Genomic DNA, 25,248 nt, shown 5'->3' on the forward strand with positions numbered 1-25,248 from the left:
AGGTAGGTTTTTGCAATTTATTTTTGTAGCTTAGTTGTGCAGATTCTCCATGTGAACTTTGTAGGCAACTTGGTATCTCAATTATCAAGAGGTGGACTGGCCTGATCTAAGCAGAGACCAGCCTGATATCACAATCTGAGGCACAGGTGGCTTTCTGCTCAGTGGGCTGCAAGTTCGCTGCCCCTATTTCTTGCTCTCAGACTCAGGGATTCTACAGACAGCTCCTAATCATTTCAAACCTTTAAACTGCCCTTTCTTGTTCAAAAAGCAACCTAACATCAGTCCATGCAGGTATTCAAAGCAGACCAAAAAAAAAAAAATCAAGATAATTTACTGATAATTGTTGATTACAGTTGAAACAGCATCTTAGAATATTAAAAAAATAAACCAATAGAAAATGGCATTCATTAGTTAACACAGAGGAACACCTTAGCTGTTGAGCAGTCAGAACAAGAACACAAATAAATGCATTACATTGAAAAGGCTCCAAAGACAGTGAATGTTATTTCTTGTTTGTAAAGACAGAAGCGTGACAAAGGCCATGGGAATGTTAAGTGTTCTTGTGTTCAAACAGAGACCAAAATTAGTCATAACAAAATGAAGTTCAACTAAGGATTCTCAATTGGATCTAAACAGATGCAGGGCCACAGCCATCACTAGTGGAAAAGTCTTAAAGTGACACCTATTAAAGAACCATTAATGGCTAAAACACACCTTTTTGTCAAATAAGTTGGTTTTTGTCTTTCTGTCTTTATCTAAACAGTAGGCCTTGGGAGAGGCAAAGATATTCCTTTACTCAACAGCCTTAACAGAAAATTGCATATAAAAAAGAATTAAGCTACTTCTTGTCTCTCCTGAAACGCTCTACACTGCATAGAGAATATCCACGACCAATACTGTATCATGTAATCTTGTATCACCTACACACACATACTGACACACTGATCTATACTAATCTAGCCACTCTTGTGGATGTTTCAAAGGTAGCAACTATAAAGGAACCCCCTGATGAAGTAACATTTGTTGTCAGAAAATAACAGGAACCTCAGGATCCACAAACATATAAGTGCCCTGTCATTGGCAGGGTGAGCTAACAGCTCGCTCCCACGAAGACATGAAAGGCAGCAAAGATACTGTGCACTTACCCTAAGGTTCTTAGCACAGCCTGCTCATCTTAAACATCATAAATGAAATGCGTGAGAATGTGTGCTTAAACGTTTCTAATTTGAGAATTAGAATGCTTTTTCTCTAAAGAGTCACAGTAAGTATTGTAGGCTTTTTAGCCAACCTTCTCTGATACAACTTCTCAACTTTACAACTACGACTACAACACAAGAGGAACTACCGGTAATTATAAACTTCCAATAAGTGTTACAGATACAAAAACAGGATGGAGGCTAGGTTTGGGACAGGTTCATCCGTTATCAACCCAACCTTCGTAATCAATCACACCCAGTCATTTCCTTCCATGAAACAAATGCTCTAAGGCCCATGGCTTTCAAACATCCGAGAAACATAAATAGCCATTTGAATACATGACAGAGAAATCCACCCTCCCTCAGTGTCTACACTGCAGTGACCTAAGGTACTCTAGCAGCGCTAACTATGGCTCGTTCATGGATACCACAAATGGCTCCTCTTCTGAAACCATGAAGTTGTAATGTCCACTGATTTGACAGTTTGCATCAGATATGTGATCAATTCTAGGCAGGCAAGGATAGTCCACATAGCCATTTGCATTTCAATGTCTTAGCTTTTCTATTTTCTATATCCCAAACGTTACTGTCTCAGTCTAGCCTTGAGTGCTCTCTTTTATTGTTCCTACAATAAAGAACAAACTGCTATCCCATTACCCCTCAATCAGAATATTTCATCCTAAACCCAGAATCCCAAACAAAACTCAAGAATATCTCATGAGGAAAACAAACAGAAAATGGGAAAGGAGAGGATGGAAGAATATGGACAAAGTAACAATATGGCTATGAAAATTCCTTTCAGAACCCAGTACGGTATACCACAATGTACCCCAATTTGTGTTTATGTAAAAAAAGTGGCCTCCCATGTGAATATACAGATTCATATTTTGTAGCCCTTATGTCTTTTGTACCCCAGTTCTTCTAGTACTTTTTCTCTCACACCAACAACAGCAAATTGTGTGTGTGTGTGTGTGTGTGTGTGTGTGTGTGTGTAATATGTACACATGCATTCCTATGGGTGTGTACGTGTGTGTATGTACTCATGTGTTGGCCAGAAGTCAGTCAGTATCAAGTGCCATCCTCAATTGCTTTCCACATTATTTTTTAAGACAGGGTCTCACTGAACCTGAATCTATCCAATCTGGCTAGAATGTCTAGAATGTTTAGCCAGTAAGTACCAGGAATCCACCAGTCTTGGCACTGAGATAGAAGCGGGTTGCTATACATGGCTTTTATATGGGTGCTTGGGATCCGAACTCAGATCCTCGTACATGCCTAGCAAACATTTTATCCAAGGAGCCATCTCCGAAGCCCCGAAACCTAGGTGTCTGTGGTCCTACTGAAAGCCCATCCTAATGCATTCCAACACAAATAGAGAAGGTTGCTCTGCCAGGAGATAGTGGCACTTGCAATTTCTAATGAGCCACTACTATGTGTAAGTGCCTTTTTGGATGAATCCTGAAAACACTTCTACCCTTTCCATTATTAATATAAAAATTCTCTCCTCACCTTCAGGGCTAATCTTTCCTTTTCAGCTTCATCACAATCCTACCACTTCTTTAAGGAGCTTTCTCACTACTTAGTATGTTTGGCTTGTATTTGTTTTGTTTTGCAGAATTGTATTAGGTTTCAATTGTTGTATAACATATGCCACAAATTTAGTGGCTTATAGGACTCCTCATTTATCATGATGTATTTCACAATGAGGCTGGATTCTGTTGAGTGCTTCACAGATTGGAGCAAGGATTCCAAGAGGATCACATTCCTTTCTTGGAGCTATGAGGAAGAATCGGCATCCAAGCAGATTCAAGTATTGGCAGAATAGACATTTCTTGTGGTTACAGGACTCAGACTCTCATTTCTCCGCTGTTCATCCAGGGGGAAGGGAGTACCACTCTGAACTACTAAAATACATGCTCATTCCTTGCATTGTGTAACTTCAGGGACAGTTAAAAAAAATCTTTCTTATATTGCATCAGACAAAAGTCACACTAAAATTTTCTACAAGCTTATCCATACTTCCTGTTGAAAGAACTGAGAACCATTATCTTGAAACTTCTAGACTTTACCTGATTTGATTGAAAGCATCATGGAAGAGTTTATTGGAAGACTGAGTACTCTAATCTTCTGGTCTTTCAAGAATTCACAGCACACCCTCGCTGTTTTGACCCCCACCTCATATCCTGAAATGATTTGTTAGAATCATTTCCCACCTAGACAGACTAAAAACTTAAAGTATCCAATCTAGTTTTAACAAGGCTTTCCTTAATTTATCTTTCTCTTAGGATTAGACACAAGCAACAAGAAGCAAACAGCATCCCCTCCATTTTGCTTAGAACCATCTGCAGCCATGGGCCAAAATTCAGCAGTCCCAGGCTTTGACTCAGTGTGCAAACTGCTCTGTGCAGCTTCAGGGATAGTAAAATTCCACCTCACACACAAATTTTTTTTGGGGGGGGGGGCAGGAATCTTGTCTGCCTGTCTGTTGATATGTCTGTCTGTCATTTTTGAAAAGCAATCTTGTTATATTGCCTAAGCTAGCCAAATTACAATCCTGCCTTCTCAGCTTTTTCAAATAGCTGGAATTATAAAAATGCACCACCACATCAGGCTTCAGGGATCATTTTTAGGCGTTCTCCTGTGTAGGCTAAATCCAGCAAACATAATCTTTTTTTCCTATAGTCCTGTACCACATAACTTAATCAGATAATCATCCTTTTATACTTAAGAGTTCATATCTACAGTCAAGAGAAGTGAAGACTCTTGGGAGACATTGAGAACTCTCCATACAACAAAAAGCTATAGATGTGGCAATCCCAAACCTATGTTCTGTGTGTAACAGATGAACAGATATACATATGATGTTGGAGGCCAAACTCCTCACTGCTGGAGAAGTGAGTTATAAATACTGAACTAAGAAAGGCTGTGAGATTTGATTAGAATCAGATCTATCCATCAGAATTTATGGTTTTTAATATACTTTGTTCTGTTTGTCCCCCTGCTTGGTCTGTCTTCCGCATAAGAGAGAAAATGACAACCCAGTGACAACAAATACATCTAGTATCTCGATCTTGATTTCCAATAGGAATTCGTTATTAACAGTAGCCATGGGGTTGAGGGGAAACCATGGAGAGATGCCGCAACAGCGAAGAGAACTCGCTGCGTTCTAGCCTCAGTACCCACATGGCCACTCACAAACTAGAATCTGTAATTCCAGTTCCAGAGGATCTGATGCCCTCTTCTGGCCTTTGTGGGCACCTGGCACACACATGGTGCACAGATGTACATGCAAGCAATAAAACTTTTTAAATAAATTAAAGTAAATCGATAAAAAAAAAAGCAGTCATGGATACTGGGCCTGGTGATGATGCCACACCTTTAACACCAGGGTGGGCAGAAATGATATGTAGATTTCTATGTTAGAGGCCAGATCTCTCTCTCTCACCCTGCCTCCCTTTCTCTCTCTCCCTGCCCTGTCTCTCTCCCCTCCTTCCACCTCAATGTCCCCCCAAAAGAAAGGTAAAGAAAATAACAATGGAGAAATGAAGAATAGCAGAACAGGAAAGGTACTAGAACACTGTTGCACCAGAGTGTAAGAAAGTAACGTGGATTCCCTAAAATAATACAGATACATCAAAAAGTCAGATTCTAGCATCAAAGAATATCTGTTAGGTTAAAAAAAAAAAAAACAAGCTTTGGCTAACAAAATAAAATTAATCACAACATACATGAAATCATTGTGTGTATGTTTGCCAGGCACTGGTGGTGCACATCTCTGATTCTAACACTCTGAAGGCAGAGCCAGATGAATCTGAGTTCAAGTTCAAGCTAGTCTACACAGCAGCTTTCAGGATAGCCAAGGCCACACAGAAAAGGGCTGCCATGAAACACCAGTCAAAGCCAGGTGGTGGTATGTATGCCTTCAATCCCAGCACTGGGGAGGCAGAAACAGGGTGACCTCTGTGAGTTTGATGTCAGTCTGATCTACAGAGCTAGTACTAGGACAGCCAAGGCTACATAGAGAAACCCTGCCCAACCCCCCAACACAAAGCAAAGGAAAACGAAAAAGAAGGAAGCCAGATGTGGTGGTGCACGCCTCAATACCAGCACTTGGGCAACAGGGTCGAGTTCCAGGACAGCCAGGGCTATACAGAAAAACTGTGTCAGAAAAGAAAGGGAGAGAGGGAGGGAGGGAAGGAGGGAGGGAGGGAGGGAGGGAGGCAGGGAGGGAGGGAGGGAGGGAGGGAGGGAGGGAGGGAGGGAGGGAGAAGAAAAATATTTAAAATAGAGTTTTATCTCTATCAGCTGTGGATTATGTGGAGGCCTGCTCCTTTTCACATAACTGTAGCCATTCTGTGTTCAGTCTCATTCTGCTCATAGCATGAAATTAAGTTCAGGTTCTCAGACTCTTCTTCCCAGAAAGAATAATCCATAGCTGACACTGAAAAATGTTACTAATGAGTCAAAAAGTTATGGATGAATCACCTGTCCTCTGTTATCTCAATGTACTGGAACCTGTACACCAGCCCCTCTTACTTCACCTAGGACCAAACAGCACAATGGATAGCTGATAATACTTTTATCTATTTAGACAAAATGTACCACTTCTCTGCTTGCTTTTGAACTTCTGGGGCTAGTTTTTCCTATAAAAAGTGTGTCGTGAGGACAGACTGGTGTCACATTTAAGTTCTGGAGTCCTTTTTGCAGTCCTGAACACTCAGTATTGGGGTGTGCAATCAACAACCTATTCTTGCTTAATTGAGATTGGTGTTCATATGGTTTCTGCAACAATTCGTGAACCACAACAGTTTACAGTTACAGCTTAAGGTGACATACTTGCCTAGCATTTATGAGTTCCTGATTCTATCCCAGCATCACAAAAAACTGACATTAAGAAAAAATACTGCTTAAGAAAATAAAAAATATACCCAGAATTCAGTTATTTTAATAAATATTAAAAATTTTACATCTTAAGAAAAATAATTTACTACTAAAAAAACATGACCAATGTATTTGCTCTCCAAATAATAAGGGTAATTATTTGGAGTGGCTAGACACCAAGGATGACCGCCTGTGTGCTTAAAAAGAAATACAATCCCTTCGATAGCTCTGCTAGTAGAGAACAGTAGAAAAAAATAAACTAAAAATAAATACAAATTTTATAGCATTCCTTCCCTAAAGTTATTATAGCTCTACTACTCCCCACAATAGAAGTCCACTTGTGGAAAGAAAATCTCCCCCTAAAAGGTTCAAACTTTCAAACACTCAGGATCCCCTGAGCCAACCCTCTTCAGTTTAGTTATATAACAAAGAAACAAATGGCACACACTTGCTTTTCTGCTGAAAGCAACTGAAGCCAATAATGGAAAGTAGTGAGATCCTGGATGAATTTATACAAAAAAATTAATGATGAGATTATATGACTACTTCAGTAAGTATTCACTTATTAAAAAACCTACTAAAACACCCTTGATTTTAACTCTATAAAAGTTTATTGGTGAGAAGTTCTGATTTACTGAATTATATTGGTTTAATGGTCACACATTTCTAGGCTCAAGGCCAAGAAGTCCCATATGAACACCAAGTACAATGTGCACTACAGAGCTGAAAGTAGCAGAGGAAATGTTCTGACTATGAGAAATATGCCCAAGTTCTGGGTTAGAATAAATGTATTCCATTATTCAATGAGCACAGTTGTTAAGAGACTGCTTTTGAAAGGTTTATATATTAAACCTGCAAAGGTAACATTTTATTTTCCTAGATAAACAGCCAATATAGCTCATAAACTCAAATGCAGAACATAGCTTGTTTCCAAGATGAGGTCTCTCTCTGTAGTCCAGACTCATCTTCCTCCACCTGCTGGGATTATAAACACGTGCCATCACAGAACCTGATTTTCAAACAGTATTTCCTGGGGAAATCCAACAAGTATCAGACAAAACTACTATTATATAGTCAAAGTAAGTGGTACCATCCACCCCATTTGTTAGGGACTTCTATTCCACAAGCACAACATGGTTGCTACCCTCCTGAAATCAGACACTGTGGTTACCCACAAGAAATCTCACAAGACTGGGCCCATTAACATTCCCTCAAGGGGAACACTAACTGCATGAAGCCCCTGCTATGCCTGAGCAGATATGAGCTGTTCAAAGGTTCTTGGGCAGGAGAACTTCTCCCTGACAGCATGACCTCTGACCAATTGCCCATTATCCTGTAACCTCTCACTTATGCCCCAAACTAAACTCACTGTCTCACTAAGGTAGCTCTGGGTGGACTCTCTTCTTTGGTCTGGTCTTGGTGCCCTATCTGTAGAGAAAGTCACTTATTCAGGAAAGGCTCAGATAACACCTCTCAGCCCTAAGATACGCATCCATAACTTCTAAACTGTAAAACATACAAAACATGGCCCTGAGACTTAAGTGAAATCAACAATCTGATATAAGAAGTGTTTTTAAGATTTAGAAGATAAAAACACAAATTAAAATTAAAACTTTAACAGCAACTGGAGTTGAGTAGGATTACAAATATTTTGGGAGTTTTTCCATTTTTCTATAGTCAACAGGAATTACTGTTAGACACATATTAAACTTTATTCATAAAGGTTCAAGTGCACTTACTTACTGTCTTCTAAATATTGTTACAGTAATAATGGGGGCTGTTTATGCACCCCTAGAAGTGCTGTTTGTTTGTTATGAAACGGGCTCCTTATGTGCCTGGTTGGCCTGGAACACACTCTGCAGAGCTGGCTGTCCTTTCCCTTGCTGCAACACTCTAGCCTTAGGCTTAGCCTTAGACGTCCAGTGCTGGATCACAGCCATGTGGCACTGTGCCTGGCTTTATAACCCTGGAAGTACTCTTGCAATACATACATATAGATACTTACAATTCATATGTAAATAAGCACAGAGATGATGTAAAGAATAACAAAATTAAATAAAAGCCTGTACGTGGTGGTTCATATCTATAGCCAACTCCCATGGGGCTGTCAGACTTTGAGGCCTGTAGGAACTACGGAGTGAGAGCCTGTCTCAAAAGACAAACAAAAGTAGTCATTGAGACGGCTCAGCAGGTAAAGATGTCAACAGCAATACCTGACAATGTGAGTCTGATCCCCATTGATGGAAAAGAATCAGTTCCCAAAAAATGCCCTTTGACCTCCACACACATGCAAGTGGTACCACTGTACGTACAAACTTTGTTCTCCTTCTCTCTCTCTCTCTCTCTCTCTCTCTCTCTCTCTCTCTCTCTCTCTCTCTCTCTCTCTCTGTCTCTCTCTCTCATACATAGAAATAAAAATCTTTAAATATAGTTTGATAAGATAAAAATTTAACACTAAACTAGAATAACCTGTTCATGCTTAAGTATATAATATTAAACCAAGATACACCTGTATATAAAACCACAATCTACTAATTTCTCTAGGAACCAGGGAGTGGGCTTAAAATTTTTTTTCAAGTATCCTACGAAACCTGTTACATTCAAATAATACAAGTTGTGAAACCAAAGATAATGAGATCAGTAATATTTCTAGACAATCAGTTAACAGAGAAAGTACAGGAGAGTATTGGTAGAATAAGTTAGCTATGGCACACAGCTTCATATATGGTAATATTTTTAGTGTATATCGAAGCATTAGTTAACATTCTCATGTCCTGGACTATGCTGCTGTTCAAACCACAGGGCTAAGAAAAACCCCAGTCAGCAATGCTCCTGCCGTCTTCAGGTCCAGAGCCCGAGCTACTGTATTTCCTTCCTGCTGTTCACCCCAGCAGCTGTTCATGTGTGCATGTGTGTTAGGTGAACATTGCACTACATTGTGGGCCCCAGTGATTGAAATCAGGATTTTAGGCACAGCAGCGAGAACAATTTGCCACGGCTCACGGTTTGAATGAAAACAGCCCCCATAGGCTCTTAGGGAGCAGCACAGCTAGGAGGTGTGGCACTGTTGGAGAGGGTGTATCACTGAGGGTGGGCTTTAAGGTCTCAGATGCTCAAACCAGACTCTGTGTGGTACTCTTTTCCTGCTCTCTGGTAATCCAGATATAGAATTCTCAGCTCTATCCACCAAGATGATAATGGAGTGAACCTCTGAACTGTAAACCAGCCACAACTAAATGTTTCCCTTCAGAGTTGTTATGGTCATAGTATCTCTTCATCACAATAGAAACCCTAATAATAACACTTAGTGAGCCATCTTTTTGCAGGCTAATGATTTTAAAACACTAGACAAAATCATTTTTTAAAAAAATTGTCAAGTCACCACTGCAGTTTAAGTATAAAATTAATATTTAAATTATATTCAAAATCAACACATACTCAAGATTCAATAATAATCTACCAATAAACAAAAGACTGTGAGCCTATACTACAGACAGGAATGTTCCACATGAACAATCTGAAAATTCGCTATGTCGACTGAATCTAATAATTCACCTGGAACAATTAAAATAGATTACAGCCAATTTTCCTCATTCGTATGTTATGACCTAGATATGTCAAATAAGCATACAAATGGGCTCCTAAAAGTCTCTGGTCATACTTTCAACCAATTAATACACATCTTTAATTGATATGTGTCTGTACTTAAGGACACCTTGCTTAATTTACTGCTGATTCATTAACATTGGATTCATAGTCAATGGCAATTTTGCTTGTACCTAAATATTTGGCTAACACATACATTGTCTTTATCACACATACCACAGACTTGTGCAGGAAAACATTAGACAGTTGCATAGACCTTTCAACATTATGCTAGGAAGTTGTTTTAAATAGCAATATCATCAACCAAAAGCAAGCAGGGAACATGGTATGAAATAGAGAATATTTAAGAACCTTGATTACAATTCCAGTTGTGAAACAGGAAAAAGATAGTGTTGTCTTGTTCAGATTTAAATTTTGGCCGCTCTTTGTAAACACACATTCACATATAGCCGTGAAGGTGCAGGGAGTATTGATCTGGGGTTATAAAAAGTTTAAGCAAATAGGGAAGTTCAGAACAAATACAGAATTCAAAATTACAATATGAATTATATTATATGAAACAAGTTCCACACAAAAACAACATGTTGGAAGAAGACTCAACGTAGACAAGTAGATGACAGAGCAAAGGTGTGAAACAGAGTAAGAGCAGGCATGCGAACACACATGAGGAGTAGGGTCTGGGAGACAAAGGAGCCAAAGATACCAAGGGGTTGTGTTCCAGCTGTAACCATCTGAGGGAGGCCTGGTGACACCACCCTAAGCAGAGCCTCCCAAACTACCCACACAATTGTGAGAAGATGTTACTTAACATACTAATTTTAGGAAGAATTATTACATGACAACTGAAACTACTTGTTAGCAAATGTGCTGACCAGATAGAATAGGGTGCTGTAACCCCACACTCAAATCTGAGGCAGGCATAGCATGGATGAGAAGGAGGAAGAGGAAGAGGAAGAGAAGGAGGAGGAGGAGGAGGACAAGAAGGAAGACAAGGACAAGGAGGAGGAGGAGGAAGAGGAGGAGGAGGAGGAGAAAGACAGGATTAGGAGGAGAAAGACAGGATGAGGAGGAGGAGGAAGACAGGATGAGGAGGAGGAAGACAGGATGAGGAGGAGGAGGAAGACAGGATGAGGAGGAGGAAGACAGGATGAGGAGGAGGAAGACAGGATGAGGAGGAGGAGGAAGACAGGATGAGGAGGAGGAGGAGGAAGACAGGATGAGGAGGAGGAAGACAGGATGAGGAGGAAGACAGGATGAGGAGGAGGAAGACAAGGAAAGGAAGGAGGGAAGGAAGATAGGGTGGATGGTGAGGCAAGAGGAGGGAGAAAGAGAGGAGTGTAGAAGAGGAGGGAAGGGGTAAGGAAAAAGAGGGAGGGGAATGAATGAGGGATGGCATGGCGCAAAGGAGGAAGGAGAGGAAATAAGTGAGAAGATGGAGAGAGGAGGAAGACAACAGAAAGAAGGAGCACTGAACTCAAATCCACTAAAGCACCATCCACGCTTACCTTGGTGTTGGCCATGTCTACAATATACTGGTCTCCTTTTATACACTCCATGACTTCAAAACCATCTCTGTCAATCACCTTGGCCTGTGAGCTTCCAGAAACAACAAGAATCATGTCTCCCGTGTTACTGTACTGTAACGACTTGATCTGATGGCTATGCAAAAGAAAAAACAAAACATTCTAATCAAACAGGATTTTTTTGTTTTTAATGCTTTTGATACATTTAGCATAATGAGGAGAACATACATAATACAACTATAAAATTAGTGATTCCAAAAGAACAAAATCAACCTCCCATACCCCACAGCAATTTAACAAAACCTTCTAAAACTTACACTTATAATCCAACCAACTCTTGAACATCCTGGCCCTTTTCCAGTAAACTTATCTGCATAATTTTTAAAGCTGTATCTTGTTTGCTACCCACAATGATCTTTTTAAAAAAGAAAAGAGAAACGAGGGTGTCTTCTCTGTACAACTCGACACACTTAACGTCGTCCTGTTTTAGCAGGTATGGGGTGGGTTTTAAGTGTGTCCTTGAGGCAAATCAAGAGAGGCTCTGTCAGCCTCGCCCAGAGAATGCCTGGGAGTGGGGCCTATCACCATCTCAGCTATGGTCACAAGGATATATGAACTCTCGTGTCTAGAATCCATGTGCCTACACAAATAGCCTAAGTCAGACTGGGATTCTCAATTGTTCTACCACAGGCTTTTCAAATAAGTGACAGTCATCCTTCAGTTACCTGCATATTGAAGAAATATATATTAAAGTGGGGGTGGTTTACAGCTAATTTAGTTATACATTATTTCTGTTGGTTCCTCTTTGTTTTGATATTATACTCCAAATTTGAGAGCCTGACTCTTCAGCTCCCCAAGTGCAGAGATTATAGGTATGTACCATCAGATCCAATTAAAAGATTCATTTTTTACATGTATGCATAAGTGGTTGTGTAAATGTATGGTATGTGTGTATGTGCACATGTGTGCACTGTGTGTGCCTGTGCAGGTCAGAAGATGGTATTTGAGTCCTTTGGAACTAGAGTTATGGGCAGCTCTGAGTTGACCAATACCTTTGGGAAGAACAGTAAGTGCTCTTAGCTGCTGAACCACCTCTCCAGCCCCAAAATTCAGTTTAAACAATCCATGATTCTAAGAGAACAAATACATACAACATACGCAGGTGCACACACACAAAACTAAGACAATGTTGGACCACAGGAGGCATTTCACCTCAAAGTCCATCATCACCATGTAAAGGAAAACAAAAGTGATGCTCTAAACCACATGCCTGTGAGAAACAAGTCTAGAAAAGCAGAGTCCTACCTAAGGCTAGTATCTCCAAGGAAGAAAGTACCACTGGACACAAGGCATTCTTTGTAAAGTATTAGGAACGGGACCCTTAAGTAGGTTCTACCCTGGATCACAAAATTTAAATGTACTTCCTTAGAAGGTATCTCCTGGACTTAGATTTAACTTTATTCATAAGACATAAAATTACTTATTTGGCTCGATTATTAATTGTTCATGTGTTTTCTCAGCTCTAAATCCATCCTTCAGTGTCTGCTCTGTAAAAATGGATTTGAGTGCAGGAAATGCTTTTTCTTTGCCAATTGGCATTTGTTAGACTGGACTATAAAGTTTTATCAGAAGGGCTTTAGAAAAACATTGAAGGGAGTGTCTAGTATGTTCTTCTTGACAAACACATGTATAAAGACATGGCTTTTCCAGGGCCCTCCTCAGAAACATGTGGTTTTCTCCACATCAGGTTTCTGGAGTGCCTATTTGTCAGCAGCCATTCCCTCAGACCGCATCAGAGCAGCATGACTGGGGAGACAGATTTCTGCAGAGTTCTACCATCACAGAACCAGAGCCACCTCTCTCCATCCAGTGATACAGTCATGCCCTTTCAGAGAAGGTCTGGATCCTAAGCTCAGAGGTTCCTTCTCAGACAAAGAACACTTTTGTGAGCTTGCATACCCTTTACCATTACCAATCAGTATCAAACATGTGTTACAATCTTACTAAAGTGTTTCTGTTTAACTTCCATCACATTTCTACACCCTACTAAGACTCTGACAGATCAAATTTTAGGCAATCAATCAGGAACTGAGAAAATTAGTGTCTATTTAGACCAATTGGGGTTTTTATATACAAACAAAACACATCAGATCTTTGATAATTAGACAGTTAAGACTGCTCAACAAAGGTCTTTTAGTAAGACTGTGAGAACTTGCTAGCATGTAAGACTAATCTCTGTTAGTAGCCCTCCCACTGGGAAGTGCTAATTTTCCTCAATCAGTCCTATGCATTATCACTGTTTTCTGGTGATTAATTTTGTTTTCAAAGGGAAGTTAAAAATCTTAGAGATAGCAACATTTAAGGAGAGGGGGTAGAAGCAGCAACAGAAACAGAGAGTGGTTCTAGCTCTCTGGAACCACTCTACCCAACACTGTGCTGACATTCAGAAGGAGACCTAAATTTTCAGCAGCTAGAAAGGAAAATGTTAGCATCCCCGTGTGCTATCTGACGTCCACTTTGCCGATGCACAAATAAAAATGTCCAGTGCCAACCTCGTCGTTCCTGCCCCACTTTGCTCTTGATTCTGTTTAGCCACAGAGTTAAAAGGACAGGATTAGGAGTCATTAGACACAGTACTAAGGAGAATTAAAGGGCTTGTTCAAGGGATACGACATCTGCTCCTCAAATTCCTGCCTATACAACTAAGATTCCGATCAAAGAGAGGAGAGAGAAAGCCAATCTGACAGTAAACTAGAGTCACGAGGAAGTGAATGCTCTCAGGGAGTAAGTCTGACACCAGAGGATGGCTTAGTAGCATTGCTCAATTCTTTCTGTGAAGTTATTCACGGGGCAAAGTGGGAGAGTACGAGTGAGGGAGTGGGAAGGTGAAGATTGAGGATCCTTTTAAGTACCTTTTGCTTGGCTAGCAAAACAAGCTGGGACATGCAAGACAGATAAACACAGCTGTCTGGGGCTGTCACTTGGGGCTCATGAGCCAAGGAGTCCGGCTGTAGTGAAAAGTGCACCGGGATGTGAGTCAGAAGTCCAGAGATCCAACCCCTAGCTCTGCTAACAGGCTGTATAATGACAGCAAGCCCTTCCACTTCCGGCCTTCTATTTTATAGGAAACCCACGGGTAGGAGCAGGTGGCAGGACCAGACAAAGCTGTTCCTGAGTGACGCAATGCTACCTAAGTAATTCTGCTCAGTCCTGGATTCCTCCGTCAAATAAGGAGAATAATACTTAACTTACAGGATTGGGATAAGGGTTGTAAAAACAATATTACACAGTGGGGCTGAAGAGGCTCAGTGCTTAAAAGCTCGCGCTCTCTCTCTCGCTCTCTCTCTCGCTCTCTCTCTCTCTCTCTCTCTCTCTCTCTCTCTCTCTCTCTCTCTCTCTCTCTCATCTTCCAGAAGACCTGGGTTCAATTCTCAGCATCTGCATGGCTCCTTACAACCATCTGTAATACCAATTCTAGGGGATCCAATGCCCTCTTCTGGCCTCTGCTAGCATTGGGTTGATGGTACACATGCAGACAAAACACCCAAAAATAATAAAAATCAAACCAGCAGTGTCAACTAATACCGGGGAGCTCCCAGAGACCAAGCCACCAACCAAAGAGCACACACGGGCTGATCTGAAGCCCCTGGCACATATATAGCAGAGGACTGACTTGTTTGGTCTCATTGGGAGAAGATGTGCTTAATCCTGTAGAGACATGATGTCCAAGGGAAGCACCCTCCCAGAGGCAAAGATGAGGGGGGAGGGGGTGAAGAACTCTGGAACAGGAGGACTGGGGGGCAACAACATTTGGAATGTAAATAAATAAAATAATAATTAACTAAATAAATGTTGAGAATAAAACTTAACTTATAGAATGAGATAAGGGTTAAAAAATACTATTGTATTTAAAAATCATTATGTTTAATCTATACACACCAAGAAAACTTTGACGATTTCCGTATTATGTTTTTTTTTACATATACTTTGTTTTACATATACTCATTGTAACTAGTAAGATTTCAATGCATACTATCAAACCTTTAAAAAATCAAGTACTGACAAAAATATATTCATATAGTTTTATGCCAAAATGCCTTTAAATTTTGTACATGTATCTCTGTATTTTTAAATAAAGTTGTAAGAAAAAAATTACCATTATGCACCTGAACTGGATAAATGGCTCAGAAGTTAAGAACACTTGTTTACTCTTGAAGAAGGCTTGGTTCCTAGCAACTACATGCCAGGTCACAGTCATCCATAACTGCAGTTCCAGGGGACCTTGTCACCCTCACTGGCCTCAAACACATACTTGATTCATACACATACACGCAAGCAAATACCTATATACTAAAATAACATTTGTTCAAAGTTAAATAATAATATACATAAAGATACCTACTAGAGAGACCTTGACACAGCAGTAATACTACTTCTTAATTTCCAAAGAACAGCATTGTGTTTATTATGTTGATTGCTATACTCTAACCATCCCTCCATTCCCAGGAGGGACAGACTCGAGGGACAGTGCAGTTAGCAAAATGTACAGGTGCTCAGGTCTCTCACGGACTTTCTTAATCCGCAGTTGATTTAACCTATGGATATGGAACCTGTAGACATAGAGGGCTGATGGGCGCAACATGTATGACGTAGTGCTGGGAACAGGCCAAGAAGTAAGAGAGGTGTGGTACAGCCACAGCTTTCTATAGGATGGAGTCAGAAACACTGATTTACTCCAAACCACATCATCTTCAGCTGCTTCAAGGAATTTTAAAGAACAGATTCACAAAAAAGAAAGGGTTTTAATGGAAGGCAAAAGTCCAACTGCCATATTCTACTAACTAAAGGAGATCTTACTACAATCTTCATTAAATTTCTTAATTGTCAAAAAAAAAAAGGACTGATCATTAATGTATTGAGTGCTAGATTCAGGAGTTAGAATAATGACTCAACAAAGTTAAGAGGGTGAAACTGAATGAAACATACCCCTATATTTCACTTTTAAAGACTTAATAGGGGCTGAAGAATGGTTCAGCAGTTAAGAATGCATTTTTATCTCAGTAGATGTGTAAGGTAATTCACGCCTGCCTGTGGCTCAGCTCCAGGCTATCTTACACCCTCTTCTGGCCTCTGTGGGCTCCTACACTCACACAAACACAACCTGGTAACTATAGTTCCAATATTCACTGATTATCTGCAGTGACTGTCATCGAGGGTAGGGAACATAAAGAATATTTTCCACAGCACAAGAGTTTCTATTGCTCCATCGTGTAAACATCAAGAACAGATCACTAGATTACTTACCCTGTGGGTGTGCTCAAAAGAGGAAATGCAGAACAGAGTAAAGAGAATAACCCAGTAATGCTGGGTTAGAATGAGAGTCACCATATAACTCATACAAGCTTCACATAGATTCAGACAAATATAAAAGTAACTGCCAATAGTCTGCCTAAAGCCAGTGATATATCAGGACAACGAACATAGTGAGAATCTGTATCTTAGTATTATCTTCAATTAATAAACTTGATTTTAGAAAGTTTAATGTCACTTTTCCATTAATAAAATTTCTAAAATTAGGTTTATTAAAAATGTTTAAGAATCAGTAAGATCTTGTCATTTAAGCACAGACAGAGAGCCAGACAGACAGACAATAAATCAGCTTTTAAAAATATATAAAGTCATGTCAAAAATAGTACTGAAAGCTTACAGTAGACAAATCTGGCAGTTTAAAGAAAGTGTTTAAAATAAGTACTGAAAGTATAAAAGTCAAAGAAAAAGAAAAATGGATATACCAATACTGTAGTTACTTTTCTATTGCTATGACAAAATACCATGATCAAGGCAACTTATATATATATATATATATATATATATACCTGTTTAACTGGGCTAGTGGTTTCAGAGAGTCAGAGTCCATGATGGCAGAACAAAAGCTAAAACATAACTTCTTAATTCACAAGCAGAGGGTAGAGAGAGCGGGGAAAAGATGTGGGCTTTGGAACTCACTCCAACTCCTAGTGACACACCACCTCCAAAGGCCACATCTCTTAATCCTTCCCAAACAGTTCCACCATCTGAAGCCCAAGTATTCAAACATATGAGTCTAAAGGGGGTCATTCTATTCAAACAACCACAACCAATAAGAGTAACATCTCACTCGTTATCACTACCTTTGAGCTGAAGTACATACAGTGAAATTACCAAGCACTTCCGGGGCCTCTGAAGGAAGAGTGTTTCTGAGCAACCAAACAGCATCAGTGAGTAAGAAAACCTCTTCTTTGAAAGAATGCCACTAAGTATACAGGTAAAAGAACAGGTTTAGAAAACCACTTGTAGTGAGAATTTTGGGTCATTAAAAACACAGAAATGTTATGTGAACATGTTTCTGTTTTGACCCAGATGTGGAATATGGGACTGCTTCAAATTTCCACAACAGCTCTCTATGAGCTTGGCCGGGGTGTGATTTTTGCCAGGTGAAGATAGTTTATGTTTGGAATTCTGGGGACACTTGAGAGGATATAAAAATGCCAAAATCCCATGAGGCTGCTGTTCCCCTGCTGCTGCTGTTTGTCAAGTGGTCATGAGCAAAGAGGATGAAATTGAATATCATGACAATGAAGATTGGACTTGCCCCAAGAAACTCAATGCCCTTTATCAGAAAGTAGTCTACAGAGATCTACACCCCCATTTCCCTCTAACCTTTTTCTCCTACCTAGTGTTGGGGGGTTAGAAGGGATGGATGGTGGGCATGGAGAAGGGTGGTAGATATAAGAATCCGATAAAGTAGCCCCAACAATCACCAATATATAAGCCTCAATGAGATCAATAATCCATGTAGCAAACATCAATGGGTAATAACCTCATCAAGAAAAAGAACTATTATATATTTATATAGTACCAAGGTATTTCTCCACAAAGGTCCTGCTAAGTGAAGTATTTAAAAAATGCACTTTACAATGAAGTGATTCCTTCAGTAGTATCAGCAATACCAATTTAATATAGGAATTTATGAGTGTACAGCGATCAGTGTGGTATAGTAGGAAGCATAATCAAGTCTTTACTCTTCTCTGAAAACACTGGGAAAAGACAAAAGAGTAAACTGATACCACAAGGAGCCGCATGCTAGACGCCCATATATGGTCAGAAATAGAAATGGCCACCACTGGAAGCACCATTTCCAGCCCTTTTGATGCAGTACTAACTGACCATAAGGACGAAGCTGCTTGACCACTGCTTGGATAAGGACTGAGCGTGTTCCATAAGCAAAAGCACATTATAAGCTCATATAATGGCTTATGCACATGCCTTCAATCTCAGCACTCAGGAGGCAAAGGCAGGGGCATGTCTGTGACTTCAAGACCAACCTGATCTACACAGCGAGTTCCAAGACAGCCAGGACTACATGAAAAGACCCTGTCTCAAAAAACAAAAACAAAAGAACAAAACAAAACAAAACACCACATTATCCAGCCTTATTTACTGGAATGTTTTAATGTAAAGCAAGAAAGGAATGAGTTCTAAATAGATGTATCTAAAAAAACAATGATAGAAAATGCCTTTAAAACAGGCCAAGAACCAGAAGAGGGCTCAGCTGGTAAAGGTGCCAGTTGCCAAGCATGAAGGTCTGTGCTAGATCCCCAGGACACCTATGATGAAAGGAGAGAAGCAATGCCAGCAAGTTGTTCTTCACAGGTGTACACTGGCACATGCACCTACTCACACAACACATGCACATATATAGTTTGTATAACACATAAAATATGTGTCTTATATTTTATATGTATTTTATATATATATAAATATATATTTATATGTATGTGACATGTGTCAATGAAGCTAAGAAAAAAAATTTATGGTTTATTTTCATTTAATAATGATATAATTTATATAAGTTAAATGTTATGCATTATAGACTGAGTTCAAATGGCAACAGCATTACCTCCAAATATAAAAGCCAAAGCTAACCCTGGAGCTAATAAGTAAATACGTACCATTCACAGGGTTGAAGAGATCGAAATGCCTTGAAAGAAGCATCCATTCCAGCAAAATCCCAGAATTTAACATCGTAATCATATCCTCCAGTGACCAAACGGGCGCCTGAGGGATCCAAACCCAAAGCGGAAACCTGTTCAAAAAGACAAACGCACGCTCACAGAGGAGAAGTTACTATGACAATCCCCATTTCTAGCCCCAATACCACTGTCAGAAAAGGGACAGTAATGTGGACCAGCTGCTACTGCTACTTCTAAAAAGTGGTGATGAACATGCTCCAGATTGCTTCACTTTATTGTATTACTTATCATGAAATAAAGAAGAGATCATCTATGTGTGTGTGGTGTTGCTATTTGTTGTATGTCTGTGTGTGTGCATGTCTGTGTTAAAGACAAGCATATACTGGCCAACCATGCTAATCATAGCCAAGTTGATAGGCTCCAGGTAGTAAGGGAATAAAGAGCACCTAAGGAAGACATTTAACGTCTGTCCCAGGCTTCTACATGCACAAACACATATGTGCACCTGCACATGTGAACCAGTACACACACACACACACACACACACACACACACACACACTTTGTGTATGGTGGCACATGCCTTTAATCCCAGTACTGAGGAGGCAGAAGCAGGCGGATCTCTGAGTTCCTGGACAGTCAGAGCTAAATGTGAGATCCTGAGATCCTGTCTCAAAAGGAAGGAAAGAAGGATGGAAGGAAGGAAGGAGGGAAGAAAAGAAGGAAGGAAGGAAGGAAGGAAGGATGGAAGAAAAGAAGGAAGGAAGGATGGAAGGAAGGAAGGAGGGAAGAAAAGAAGGAAGGAAGGAAGGAAGGAAGGAAGGAAGGAAGGAAGGAAGGAAGGAAGGAAGGAAGGAAGGCAGGCAAACCTTATATAACTCAAACAATGAGACACTGCAACAAATATGAGATAAATCTTCATCTGTCACAAAAGAACGACAGAGTAAACCTCTAAGTTTACTGTGCTACTGAAGCCAAAAGGATAACACATTCCAGGGCAAAATGACAAGATGACAGGGTTTGTCACCGAGATTTTATTCAAGGTGGCTGTGGTGGTTTTGTTCTACAGGAGCTATTTCCTTGTTTGGGGGATTGGTGATGAGTTGGGGGGGTTACTTAGATTTTGTTTTATTTTGCTTTGTTTTAAGCAATGTCTCAATAGGTACCTATTGGAACTCAACCTGAGATGCTCCTTCTGTCCCTGCCTCCACCGTGCCAGGATTACAGGCATGCACTCCCATGCCTGGCTTCAAAATGATGCTCTCAGTGTATCATTCAGACAGCAGGGTCACTGCCAATGCCTGTAAACTTCATTAAAATTATTAAAGCATTATTCCAAGAAGCCAAAGGATACGGAAAGTCTGTAAGACAGAAATTCAGTGGAGACAAAATAATCTGCCACAGTCAGAGAATGTGTCCTTCCACAAGCTAAATTTAATTCCCAATCCCTGGGCTTCTATAAGTTAAAAAAGACAGAAACTTTAACTAATTTTCCAGTGTATTTTAATCACAGATATGTCAATATAATTCAAACAGGTACTTATTGTAAACATATTATTGAAGAAATAATTATTTCTTAATTAATTGTCATAAAATGCAGAAACAGGTATCAAATTACTCGGGTGATGGTCTAGGATATTTTGGCCAAAAATAAAGTAATTTAAGCTTTCTGTTTTAACTTCTACCCCCAAGGCCATGTTTTATTTATTTTCCTTATTTTCTTAAGACTATAATATAATTATAACATTTCTCCCATTTCTCACTTCCTACTCTCCTTCAGACCCATGGCCTTTCTTCACTAACTGCTACTGCATGCATAAATGTTTACATATATGTTTACACATATGTAAAGGACTCCTCTTCCTCACTAACTGACATTGTGTTCGCATGTGTTTCGTTAACCCAGCCTGAGAACAGGCCCTGCATCTTCAGCCTCAACACCCCCTTGCTCACCACTTTCTCAGTCCTGAGCTTCAGATGTGAATCTAGAATTAGGCAATTTATTTGACCTGGCATCATACTAACTGTAAAAATGTCTGAATATACTTGACAGCTTTTCTTATGATTATAGCAAAGTATTTTAAATACTGTTTCAATTTAAATTGGTTACAGAATCATGCTCCAAGAAAAATTTAATAAAGAATTTTTCAATTCAAAATAAATCATTGATTTTTTATATTTTCCTTCGAACGCTAAAAGAAACCACTACAAAATTTCTACTTTTAAATAGTTTAGACTTTTTGTTAGATGGCCAAAATATCCATTTTTACTATCACCATGAGCAAGCATTTCATTGAAGAAGTATGTAAAAATAGATATGCTTAAAGAAAAATATATGAACTTTCTATGCCTATGGACAGTGGAAAAGAAGAAAATCTAAAACTATATAGCCTAACCTTCCACTCTTAACAACTATCAAGAGAAAAGCAAGCAAATCCGAGAGAAGCATAAAAGAGAAGCATAATGCTCAGAGTGGAAACAGAAAATTCCCAGAACTAGACTAGTTGGTCCTGTGGATTTTTTTTTCATAAAAAACGAGAAACCTTTATTAGACTAGATAAGCAATAAAAGAAGGAATTACCAATACTTGGAGTGAAAGAAAGAATTCACAGCCTGTGGCTGGAGAGATGGGTTAGCAGTTAAGAGTTAGCTAGAGCACAGAAGGGTATGAGCCACTGTAGAGGCAAAGGGATTGAACTCAGGTCTACTGAGGCATAACCCAGCCCAATGGCAGTTTTTAAAGAACGTTAATAAGAGGAAAGAAACAGCAACAGTTCTCAAATACTTGTGAGAATGCTCCTACTTCTAAAGCTCTGTCAAGACCATTTAGACTCAAAATCTACTGAAAACAATAAAATACATTTTAAAGTAACATTTATGTACACTAATACTAAACACCAGAAATGAGGTATTTCATTTAAAATGGCATTAAACTGATTAGACTTAAAAGAGATATGTACAAAAGCAATCTTTACAAACAAGAAAGTCTCTGTGGTATGAATGACACCCTTTTACGATTTCTATTCATTTCCGTATTTCTGAGTCTACCTCCATTGAATGCTGTCTTTCTCATTAACAGGATGTGCTTTCTTCTTATGGGCCACACACCTAAAAATATGGCAGCTTCAGTGGGAAGGAGGAGTATGACAATTATACACTTTCAACCACCATTTTTAATAATTTTACAGTAACGCACAGCAATTTCACCTTACATAGCTGCCACATGTTTCTAATATTAGGCTTTATTTATTATATATTTATGTTAGTAGATAAATACTGTGAAAATACAATCTAATTCATGTAATCTTAGAGCAACACAGAAACCATTTAAAGCTTATTTCTTATCTCAACATTCATCTGCAAAGTGAACAAATTCATGCTTTTTACTGACTTAGCAATAAATTTGACAGCAATGGGGAGTTTTCCCAAGCCATTAAAACAGAACTGCATTTGAGTGGCACTTTACAATGTCCCTGTATCCCAGAAAAGAGGTTCTTAAAGCCAACAATAACACTGACAGTAAGTGGTCCCCAGGAAAATGAAACGTGCCACTATTTTGATTGACCGTGAAAGTCATCTTTCTAGTTTCATGATGTCTGTAGCTCTCATTACATCAACTGACCTTACAATGGTCTCAGGTTTTGTGTGTGTGTGTGTGTGTGTGTGTGTGTGTGTGTGTGTGTGTGTGTGTGTGTACATGTGTGTTTTAATTATACCTTATCAGCTGACTGATCCAAGAAAAAAAGAACAAAACCATTTCACACTTACTGTTTTAGTGCCGTGCCTCAGTGTTACTTCATGCGAGTCAGGAATCCTTTGGACAGGGTTCTGAAACAGGAAGGTTCCATTACATCAATGAGTAAAACAATATGCATGAGGACCCACAAAGACATGACGGGGAAGACACTTCAGTGTGTGTCACTGAGCCAAAGGACTCTCCGAGACAAGCACCCTACCACTGTGCTACTTCCCAGTGTCTAAGTCTCTTCCCTTTGTTTACTGTGTGTGTGTGTGTGTGTGTGTGTGTCTGTGTGTGTGTGTTACCTACTGGGCTATCTCACCAGCCCCTTTCTGAATCCTCTTTCGACAAGATCTTTCTAAGTTGCTCAGGAGCCTCCGCACTTGCTGTGTAGCCCAAGCAGAATCTGAACTTGCAAACCTTCTGCCTCCCTCATGAGTTACCATCATGAGGCACTGCCCACAGTGAATCAAACATTGACAGTGTCAGTGGCTTGTTACCACAAAGCCTTAAAAGAAAGAGGAGGGAAAAGGAGCTATAGATGCCTCTGGTTAAGAACAGCGAGCACCCCCATGACAGCTCATAACCACTGTAGCTCTAGTTCCAGATCAACACCCTCTCCTGGCTTCCACAGGCTCTGACGTGCATGTAGTACACATACATTCACCTAGGAACACACATACACATAAAAATAATAAATACATCTTTCTTTTAATGGGAAAATAGACGGGGATATATTTCTTTTGCATATCTAGATAAACATAATTCCTCTGTTTCTACTTATAAGTGACTTGAGAATTCTTTTTTGTTCTTCTTCCTGGAACTCACTCAGAACTCAGCCTGCCTCTGCCCCTGAGTGCTGGGATGACATATGCGCTCCACTACTGCCACCAGGAAAGTCTCAGGCTACACTAGAACACCTAGACACAGCAATCCTCCTACTTCAGCCTCCTGGGTGCTTGCATCTACAGGTACCTTGACCTATCACTCAATAACTTAACTTTAAACAAACTGTGTAGACCCACTCTCCTGGAACTTACTTTATAGACCAGACTGGTCTAGAACCCAGAAATCCACCTGTTTCTGCACCCCAAATGGTGGGACCAAAGGCATGGGCTGCTGCTCCTGGCTCCAAGAAATTCCTTAGGTTAAATGAAATTAGTTCTTGATGTTACTATGTACTAAATGTTAAATAATAAACCAATAGCTACTGATAATGTCTGAGAAATTAAGGATGTTTTTCCTGTAAGTGATAAATTATAGAAATAAAAAAAATTTAAAGTTTCTATCAGGGCCAGGGAGATGCTCAGTAGGTAAAAATACTTATTGCCAAGCCTGACTACCTGAATTCTATCCCTGGATCCCACTGAGTAAAAGAGAACTGACGTCCACAAGCGTCCCCTGACCTCTGCACATGTAACATGGCATAAGCATACCCCCCAAACAAATAAAATGTAATTTAAAAAATGTACAAGGCTGGTGAAATGGCTCCATGGGTAGAGGTCCTGCTGTCAGCCTGATGGCCTGAGATGGGTCTCCAGGACCACACATAAAGGAAAGAAACTGACTCCCAAATGTCATTCAACCTCCCTAAGCATACCACAGTCTGTATACACACACACAGAGACAAAGACACACACACATACTGGGGCAGGGTTGGGGTGGTAAATGTGAAAAAAAAAAATTAACAAAGGATACATTAAAAACGTCTTGAATAAAGTTGGAAATTATCTCTAATCAGGGGCTGGAGAGATGGCTCCGCGGTTAAGAGCACTGACTACTCTTGCAGAGGCACAAAGTTCAATTCCTAGCACTCACAAGCATCTGTAAATCTAGTTCTAAGATCAATGCCTTCTTGTAGCCTCCACAGGGAACACACATGCACAGACATATGTGCAGGCAAAACACTAATACCTATAAGAATTAAGTTTAAAAAATCTGCATGTTTTTAAGTATAGCATTTTGATATGTAAATAAATATACCTCAGAATTTTATGGAAATAATTTTCAAAATCTCTATTATAAAACTGGGGCTGGACCACTCACTGGTTCAGTGGTCAAAAGCACTGACTGCTCTTCCGGAGTTCTTGAGTTCAATTCCCAGCAACCACATGGTGGCTCACAACCATCTGTAGTGGGATCCGATTCCCTCTTCTGGTGTGTCTGAAGAGTGACAGTGTACTCACATATATAAAATAACTTAATAATTCTCATAAAAAAACCAGAAGACATAAGAAACAAGAGTAAACTATAATTATTCATTCTGGCTGACAATCAAGACAACAATAACGA

The 25,248-nt window shown here is 39.7% G+C and overlaps 1 protein-coding gene across 2 annotated transcripts in view; it reads right to left on the reverse strand.

Moving 5' to 3' along the window:
- Nucleotides 1-25,248, reverse strand: part of WDR70 (WD repeat domain 70) — a 208,137-nt gene that overhangs the window by 147,436 nt on the left and 35,453 nt on the right. For both annotated transcript variants that reach the window (XM_080933536.1, XM_080933535.1), the window contains exons 6-8: nt 22,986-23,045; nt 19,198-19,331; nt 11,189-11,342 (exon numbers count right to left, since the gene is read on the reverse strand). In XM_080933536.1, the coding sequence (XP_080789662.1) occupies nt 11,189-11,342; nt 19,198-19,331; nt 22,986-23,045 (348 nt within the window). The remainder of the gene's footprint in view (nt 1-11,188; nt 11,343-19,197; nt 19,332-22,985; nt 23,046-25,248) is intronic.

Source organism: Micromys minutus (genome assembly GCF_963924665.1).
Source record: "Micromys minutus genome assembly, chromosome: 20".
NCBI classification, from domain to species: domain Eukaryota; kingdom Metazoa; phylum Chordata; class Mammalia; order Rodentia; family Muridae; genus Micromys; species Micromys minutus.